Here is a 9390-nt window from a genome sequence, read left to right on the forward strand (position 1 = left end):
AATATATTTTATCTGTTCTAGAACGGTCTTCATAATGGGTGTATGCTCTTTAGTATCATTTGGCCGGACTTTCTGCTGTACTAAAACACTAAAACCACACCTTTTCACCCATTTAGCCCCACTTTTTTTCTCAGCATGCATTTCTAGATGTGTCATATTCTAAAATAGGACAGCACCCGCCGCCCCCTCCCGATTTAATGTGCGAGTGTAGTTGTTGGTCAACAGTTGGGTCGGGGGGCCAGGCAGAGGGAGGGGGGCCCGGGAACAATGGACTGTGCTGTTGTGCTGGACTCGGTGGAGAGAGAGGGAGAGAGTCGGGCTGATGACAGAGTGAAAGAGGTTAGTGTCTATGCTGGGAAATGAGACCAGAGGAGGGAGGGTGGTGGTGGGGGGGGTTCCTGTGTCTGTTGGCTTGTTAATGATGATTCAGTCCCATCAGCTCAACAGCCTTCTCTATCAAAGAGTCTCCGAATGCCTGCAAACCACCTCCAGCTATGGTGCCCCGACAGAAACAGGCTCCTGACAGTAAACCTGTCAGCTACACTCATTCTAACATGAAACAATATGTCGCTGTCACACTCATCTTTGGCTTCATGCGCGGAAATCTGGTGCAAAAATTCAAATCAACCAAAATTTGTCTGCCACGTGTTTCCTGTGCAATCGGTATTTTATTGTTTGACTTTTAACAGTTTGGAAAATAAAGAGTGCCGGAAAAAAAAGAAAAAAGAAATAAATGCTTAAAAAACATCGGTTTTCTCCATGTGGAACATGAATAAAGGGCTTGAGAGCTTCGGTGATGCTCTCGGCTGTGTAGACTAACGAACACTAAATGTATCCAAAGACTGACTCTGGGAGCAAAGAAATCGAGACCTCGGTTTCAAATTCGCCCTAATTCGAAAAGTGACGCTGTCGAAAATCAAAAGTACGACACCTCAGCCAAGTGGATCGAAACTTTCACCGGTGGGGGGTGGTGGCGGTCGATGGGTGGGTGTGGTGGGTTATAATGAAAGAAAAAGCCAGTCACTGCAGCACAGATCGGCCCTTTCTGTGTCTCAGCAGAACACCCCACCCGTCCACTTTCCCTCTCCTTTTCCCCTCCTCCCCCCCCCCCCCCCCGGGTCTCCTTGAGTTGCCTGAGCCGGCCTTGGGGTGGCAGTCAGCCTAGAAACCCGCTCATGTTGTTCCAGACAAACGACATGCTGTGGGAGTCGGGAAATTGTCGCTCTGTTTTATAAAGTCTACAGAAGAAAAATGCATATTATTATTATTATTATTATTATTTTTTTTTTTTTTTTTTTTTTAAATGAGATTATTGACTGAGTTTATACCTTTCTGCCTTTGAATCACTTCCGATGTCCACTCTTTATTTATAATCGGACATTGGGTGGACTTTCCCGACAAACTAGTATATGTAGAGGATGCTTTAGTGCACGCTCACCGCCCTCACCGGTCTCCTAATTTCCGGACAAGAAAGGACCGATTTTCACTTGTAACTGCAGGAACGGACCTCACACCGGTCACCTGTTGCTCTAAAGAGACGAAAAAGCATAAATATGCGCGACACTGGTTTGATTAAGACACCTTTGCGCACCGCCAGCGTCACTAGCAGTGCGTAATCTCTGGCTTTCCTCTAATCGCTTTGATTTTTTTCCTTTCTTTTCTTTTTTTTTTTTAGCGATCATATAGCTCTTGAGTGAAACTCCTGAATTGGAGCTGCATTGTCCTCTCCCCAACAGCAGCCAGCAGGCTCAGCAGCCAGCACAGCCAGCCAAGCGTTTGACGTTATTAAATAATAAAGAGATGCTGATCTGGTAGCATTGTTGTGAAGGGAAAAGGCCAATTAGCATGCCGTTATACTGTCATTATGGCTGTATTAACTCGAATTAGTTATAAGACAATGTGCTTTTTGATACTTGCATTTTGTATGTGTGTGTGTGTTTTTTTATTTCTAGATTTTTTAATGAGTGTATGACAGAAATGAAGACTGAAAGTACAGCTACATTAAACCGGCATGCAAGGAAACAAAGATTAAAATAATTAAAGTTATCCTTAATTATTAAATTCGATTCGATATATATATATAAATATATGGAGTTTAGAATTCATTCCAAATATATTGTAAGTGGCCCGTGAACAGTAAAGATTTGTTTCCTCTAATGAGCCCTCTAATTTATCGACTCTACTCGTTTTTGTGGCAAAGCTCGGGTCCGTTTTAGCGCATGGCAAGAGAGGTTTCCTACCAGGCTACAGCAACCTGCGCCAGGCCTTACGTTGTTTTAGCCAGAGGGGAAAAAAATATTCACATCCCTCTGTATCCATCCCTCTCCCAGCCTTCTTTATCCTGGCTTCAGTTTTTATACAAGAAGCAAAATGAGGCGTATATGATCAGTTCCATGATCAGCTTTAATCAAGAAAATTTAATCGATCTGCAGCCCTTACATTATGTTCCACTGAGGTTCAGGAAGCCCGGGAGGCCTTTAAGCGAGGCCTGCAGCGCTAATTTCTAAAAGGCCTTAAAAAAGTAACAAAGTAAGTAGAGTGCAGGAGTAGGCTACATCACGTTTATGCAACCGCGTGGGTGTGAAACACGAGTTTTACAAGTGTCATTCGGGAACACGGAATGCAGATTTCGTAATGACATGCAGTTAGTGATGGATATTTAAAAAAGAGTTTAGGCACAATGGAAAGTAAAGCAAAAAAAAAAAAACCCAAAACAACAACAACAATCAAGCAACTTTAATGTTACTGCAAACGGGAGTGAATTCCAAAGTTTTGTACGTGCGCGTTCACGGCCGATGGAGGACACGAAAAGAACAAAACGCGGACACCTGAGGCACCGCACGGTGAAACAGAGACACTGGTGTTTTGGTTGTGGGGATTTTTTCTTTGCTTTTTACTAAAGAGTCGTGATCCCCCTTCAAACTGTGCATGTCCTTAATGATGGCGCTCTATAAAGCTGTCAGCATCAATGAGCGGAGATGATAAACGGGAGCTGGAGCTACGAGTGACGGGGTGGGGGAGGAGGGGGAGAAGTGGTGGGAGAGGGAGTGAGGGGTGGTGGGTGGGGGCTGTCGCAGAGGCCTCGAGCCTCTAAGAATGCAGGCCGAGAGCAGCGCGAGGCTGATGGCATGCTGGTCTGTGTCAGTGTGTGGTCCTATTCACTGCAGTAGCGGGAGAGAGAGGGAGAGAGAGAGAGAGAACCCCTGCACCTGCGCTAGATCAGCAGGCTACTGGCTGCCATTCAGTCCCTCTGCGCTCCACACACACACACACACACACACACACACACACGGGCAGCTGAAACACACGACAGCTCTCTGCTCTGACAGTTTTGCTATTCAACTCTTCTCTGCGCTGTGATGCAGGCAGAGATGTCAGGCAGCCTTAAAAAACAAAAAGACTTGAGGGATGCAGAATAACGACGCGACACGAGAGGTCGGATCTAAACAGGGCGTTTGGGATTATTTATAGAAGCGGTCCAATTTTTTTCACGTACCCCGCACCCGGCCCGAGAACAAGGGGATGGCCGGGTTCCCCCTTATTTAGGGAACCGTGATCGTGCTCTGACCGACATTTAAACATGGCGTCAGTTACACAGACAGAATGATAAAAACACACACAGATCCATGGCTGTTTGTTTTGTCTCATCACGGCTCGTTTATTACTAAACATGTTTCCCATTTAGTCTTGTGTCTGCCTTTTGTTAAAATAATAAAAATAACAATAAAAATAATAATAATTGTTATTAACTATATAATAATAATAACGGCTTGGTTTCAAAGCCAGCGCGTGTACACTTGGTAGAGTTTTTATGTTGTAAAAAACCTGCAAGAAAAAAAAATCATACAGCGATTTTATGAAAACGGAGATAGACGCTTCATGTGCGGGTGACGTCAGCGCCCCCCCCCCCTTATTATTTGCGTGGTGGGTGAAAAGGGAAAGTGGCTCTCGTGGGATTACAGGCCACTAAGCTCGTTGTGTTTGCGTGTGTGTGCACGCGCGTTTGGTAGGTGGGTCATTTGACCTAATTAAATAATAAATAATAATATAATCTGAACAACAAACACGGGATTTGGATTTTGTCCAGGATAAATGACAGGTCTGACTCGATCCACCGTTTCTTCATTTATTTACATTGAAATTCCAGCAGGCCTCGCTGAGCCAGTTTAATCTGAGCTCACTTCACAGCGTTTACACAAAATGCTCGGCTCCACTTTGATGTCCTGTTAGAAGCTGCGCTGCTTTTTATTTTTTACAGTCATTAATTTATATATTTTTAATTGCATTTAATAGAAACACCTTTGTAACGGAACACGCACGTCAATATGGGCACAGACGCACACCAGGTTATCACAGATAACATCTGAGAGCTTATTGCTTTTCTTTTCTTTCTTTTTTTTTTAACCCGAGGCGTAAAAAAAACAGGAGGCGCGCGCTTACCACCTGTTGCAGGCCAAATATCCTCGAGCTGGGGCAGCCAGACTCTGCACGCGAGGAACAGAAGGATGGGTGGGTGGATGGATGGATGGATGGATGGATGGATGGATGGATGAACGGTCGGATGGGGGAGTAATGGGTGAACGAAAGGATGAAGGGGAACACCTCAACCGGGCCTCCCAGCTTCAACCTACACGGGCCAAACAAAACACACCTGACTGCGTAAAGTGCAGCAAACATACATCTGAACACTGAGACGCGTTCAAAGCGTCCCCGTGGACTAATAACACCACATGTGGGGTGTAACGTTTTAGGCAGGCCACTTAATTCCCGCTATCAGCTGTGCTGTTTGAACAGGAACGCCGGGCTCGGAGCTCAGAGCCTCTCAGACCAGCTCAGATTTTGGAAAGCACGCGGGGTTAAATGCGGGGCTAATATTTTTCTACCGAGATAGCGCGATATCAGTGTTTTCCGAGTGAACATTCACAGTGTCCTAGTTTGTGACTGCCTCGCTCACACAGAGAGCAAACCATTTACAGAAGGGTTACAAACAAAAAAAAGTGGCTGGGTATGGGGCAGTAATAGAAAATAGGAGCATTAATATAATAATATAATAAAAGCTGCCCACGGCCTCAAGTCAAGCATCCTGTGTCCACATGGAAGTCTTTACCAGTCAGCCACAGGTCTTATGACACGCCACGGAAAATATAAGTTGCCCATCGAGCATGTTTGGTGTTCTTTGCCTTTTAAAGGTTTTTCCCCTCCATCACATCAAAGGTGCCACGCTCAGCCGGGAAAAAAAAAAGATCATTTTGCGGGGCCCCGTGGGCCTGCAGGGGCCCACGGCGCTCCTGGAAACATAACAGGAGATCTTTACGCGTCTGCTTTTTTTTCTTTCTTTTTTTAAGCAGGAATAAATTAATTAATAAAACAAATTGTTTATTACCAGCGCTCTCGGCTATTACAACCGATTCAACTGTTTACATCAATAATTAATGGGACTCCCAACGATCCCCTGACCTGCGAAAGGTCCGATTAGGAGGAAGCGAGAGAGGGAGGGAGATGGAGAACTGGACGGATGAATACCGAGGGGCCTCTTCATCTGCCGCTCCCCCGGGACACAGCCTGCAAGACACAACGGCCCAATGCGCGCGCGCACACACACACACTCTCCCCCCACAGATTTAAAACCGTTTGTTAAATTCAGGGCGAGCTGTTAGCTCATCATAAGGATCATCATTATTATTATTATTATGATTATGATTGGGAGGAATCCGCCTGGTTGGCAGAAAGGTGCATGGGTGGATTATTTTGGAGTCTGTTCTGTATGCGTTTGTTTTTTTGTTTTTTGTTTATTAAGGCAGAGGGTGGATGAGGGTGGATAAGGGTGGATGGTGGTGGTGGTGGTGTGCAGCAAGTCACCGGAGAGCTTGAACCATGAGAAGCGGGGTTAACGGGAAACAGCAGGGCCCGTTTGATTAAACATTAAAATTAAAATGACCACACTCGAGTATCGGCGTGGAGCTATTACACGGCCGAGGAAAAAGCATCCCGGCCAGGCTCCCTTCAAGAGGGCTCCACCTTCAATTTCCACCTAATTGGTCTATTTCAGCCTGATAAGCCAGCTCCGTGTTTTGAAAGGAGTGAGAGAAACACAGAGAAAGCTTCCAAAACTAATAGATATTATTGTTGCTGTTATTATTATTATCATTAGTATTATCATTATTATTGGATAAACTCAATGAACGAGAGGAAATAAAGCCTGAACTCAAAGGTTTAAGCTGCTGAAAATACTCCTTAACAAACACAAAAAACACTGCAACACGGTGTCAGCAGACAATAAAAACCCACGGATGACACACATTCTCTTCTCTAATCTAAAATAACCCGGAATCAGATCTGCGCCTGGCATTAGCGCTCCTGCATGATCAGTCATCTATCAGCCTTACAAAAGAAGGCCCAGTAATCCAAGAAGAACAAAAGAAAGAAAGGGAAAAAATGTAGTTTGTATATTACATTTTTAAAAAGAGAAAGAAAAAACATCAAACCGTAAACCGGCTCTTAATAGTAATAATTATAAAAGAGGAGAAATGACAGTCTATACCTGGGGATGATGGGTATTTTGGTGGAAAAATCTTCCCCCCACTTTTTAGGAAACAGGCAACAAACTTTGGGCTTGATGTGGCCATCCGCAGGAACTAGAAAATAGAAACGTGGTTAACCACGACGCACAGTTATTTGTGGACTTTAAAGGAGGCATGTCGCCCCAAAGCTGTACTCTGTAAGCACTTAGTAGAATACTAAGAATACTAGAATTTACAGTACACATTTAAAAGAAGACGAAGAAGACAGATGACAACTTAACATGTGATGACTGCCTGGCACACAACAACTACAACAAGATAAAGAAAACCCAGTGATGAATCAAATCAAAACTCAAACAATTTCAAGTATCCAAATTTCCAAAATTTATTCATTTCAAACTGCATATTGAAAAAAAAATATATACTCAGCTGAAATTGTAACTGTTATAAGGATGGTATTAGTTCCAGTATATATACATGGAGTGGTTGGCTGTTCTGCGTACAGGCCACAATTCTTAAAATACAACTACGGGAATGAAAAAAAAAACCCAAAACAATTTTTCTTCTTTTTGAAATAAAAACTTAAAATATCACAGGAAATATACAGAAATTGTACAAATCAATTAGAAAATAAAAAATAAAAAGTACAAGCGTCATATACCTCTAACAGATGAAAAGTGGGAGACGGAAATATAAATTAAGAACCTATATTTTAAGCTGCATTGAGAGGAAAAACAAAAAAGGCGTCGTTTTTTTAATATATATATATTTTTTCCAAGAAATAAAATGTTTAGTAATGCTGCCTTTAAAAATGAAAACAACAACAACAACAAAAAGAGCAGTTTTACCTGCTTCGTTTCATGTCCCCTTTTTCTTTCCAGTGTTGTGAAGTGTTAAATGAGCTCCCATAAGAATTTCAGCTCTGCTATCTTTCACTTTTTTTGTTTTTTTTATATTTTTATCTGCAGAACTGGCGTTGCTTTATATAAAACAGGAAAAATGAAACAAATCGAAGAAAAAAAAGAGAAATAGAAAAAGAAATATGCAACCTTTTGCAGTTTAACAAACAAATTTCGTCTGATTGTAATGTTTCTTTGATAAATACTGTACAAAAGGGTGATTGCAATAATAAAACATTTTTTGATTGCGACTCCCACTTTCTAAAGTCTTCCAAACTTCATCCGTCAGTGAAAGGGGGTGGGGATGGTGGCTGTGGCGGTGGTGGGGGATCTCCTACCGTTCCTCTAGAGCTTCCTTAGAATAAAATGTGAGACAAAAAAAAAGACAAAATAAAAAAGAGTCGTGTGTCCCTTTTTTCTTTTTCTTGGAGACTTCTATACAACTTTTCCCACCCCGAAATTTTTCTGTACAAAAATAGTCCAACGTTAAGTAGTCCACAGTTTCTCTTATAAAAGTTCTTTCTCTTTCTCTCTCCTTTTCTTTCTTGCTTTCATGTCTCTTACATGTGTGTTAACGGCAGCGTGCCGTTGATCGTCGTCCCGGGCACGGCGCTCTGGTAGTGCCCGGACATGTGTAGCCTGGTCTGGGCGGTCGGTTCGCTGACCTCCGCCCCGGGCAGGTACATGCTGATCATGTCTCTCAGATCCCCGCTTTGGCAGCCCGGGGCGGCCCTGTGGGATGACGAGGTGACAACGGGCGGGCTGGAGCTGCTGGACTCGGACTTCACCACCGAGGATGGCCCCATGGAGCCCAGGGCGGTCATCCCTGGCGTGGTTTGCTGGGAATAGGACATGGAGTATGTCGGGGAGCCGTTCATATAGCTCTGGGAGCTGGTCATGGAGTTGTACTGCAGGGCGCTCATATCGTAGCGGTGCATGGACTGCATCTGGCTCGGGTTGTGCGCGTTCAGCCCCGGGTGCTGGTAACCCAGCTGGTCCTGCATCATGCCGTAGCCCCCGTTGGTCCAGCCGTTCATGTGCGCGGCGTAGCTGTCCATGCGCTGGTTCACTCCGCCGCCCAGCCCGGCCCCGACCCCGACCCCGGTCCCCATCCCGTTGCCTCCCGGAGCCAGCAGCCCACCGGGCAAGGTGTACTTGTCCTTCTTCATGAGGGTCTTGGTTTTCCGCCGGGGCCGGTATTTGTAATCCGGGTGCTCCTTCATGTGCAGGGCCCGCAGTCTCTTGGCTTCGTCGATGAAAGGTCTTTTCTCGCTCTCCGACAGGAGTTTCCACTCTGCGCCCAGCCTCTTACTTATCTCCGAGTTGTGCATTTTGGGGTTTTCTTGCGCCATCTTCCTCCTCTGTCCCCGGGACCACACCATGAAGGCGTTCATGGGTCTCTTGACCCGCTCGGGGCTGTTTTTCTGGTTGTTGCCGGTGCCGGACGTGTTGGTGTTGCCCGTGCCCCCCGTGTTGGTCTGGGGAGCTGGGGGCTTCAGTTCAGTCTCCATCATGTTATACATCGGGAACAGATTTTTAATTTCAAAAAAGTTGAATCCCAGAAAAAAAAATGTTAAAAAACAAAGAAGCCAAGAGAAAAACTCCAGCAGCCAAAGGAGCGGACAGTGAGGAGCGAGCAGGGCTGCAGCGAAAAGTTACCTGCCGGGATTTCTCTATGCAACTTTTCTCTGGACAAAAACAACAAGCATCAAGCCGCTTCTCTCCACACACACACACGCATATACACACACACGCACACACACACAGAGACACGCACACACAGGCTCACGCACACACACAGACACTCGCTCTGTTTTCCTCTCTCTCTCCCTCTCAGCGCGCAGAGAGAGAGCCTTCTTCCAAAACAGCTCCCCGCTAATGTTGTGTCCACAAAACTTCTCCCGTCGCTTCTCCGAAAACGAGCGTCAACAAACCCGCACTTTTTCGCCTCTGTCCGCCCGAGCCGAGCC

General features: G+C 45.0%; 1 protein-coding gene across 1 annotated transcript; it reads right to left on the minus strand.

Annotated features, from left to right (window-relative positions):
• Positions 1-7980: 7980 nt before the first annotated feature.
• On the minus strand, positions 7981-8943 carry sox2 (SRY-box transcription factor 2). Its single transcript, XM_085376526.1, has one exon. It carries the CDS (start codon positions 8941-8943, stop codon positions 7981-7983), a length of 963 nt encoding a protein of 320 aa, XP_085232652.1.
• Positions 8944-9390: the final 447 nt, after the last annotated feature.

This window comes from Diplotaxodon limnothrissa, linkage group LG17 (genome assembly GCF_057381915.1).
Source record: "Diplotaxodon limnothrissa isolate DT_005_m linkage group LG17, D_limnothrissa_male_GT1.1, whole genome shotgun sequence".
Classification (NCBI taxonomy): Eukaryota; Metazoa; Chordata; class Actinopteri; order Cichliformes; family Cichlidae; genus Diplotaxodon; species Diplotaxodon limnothrissa.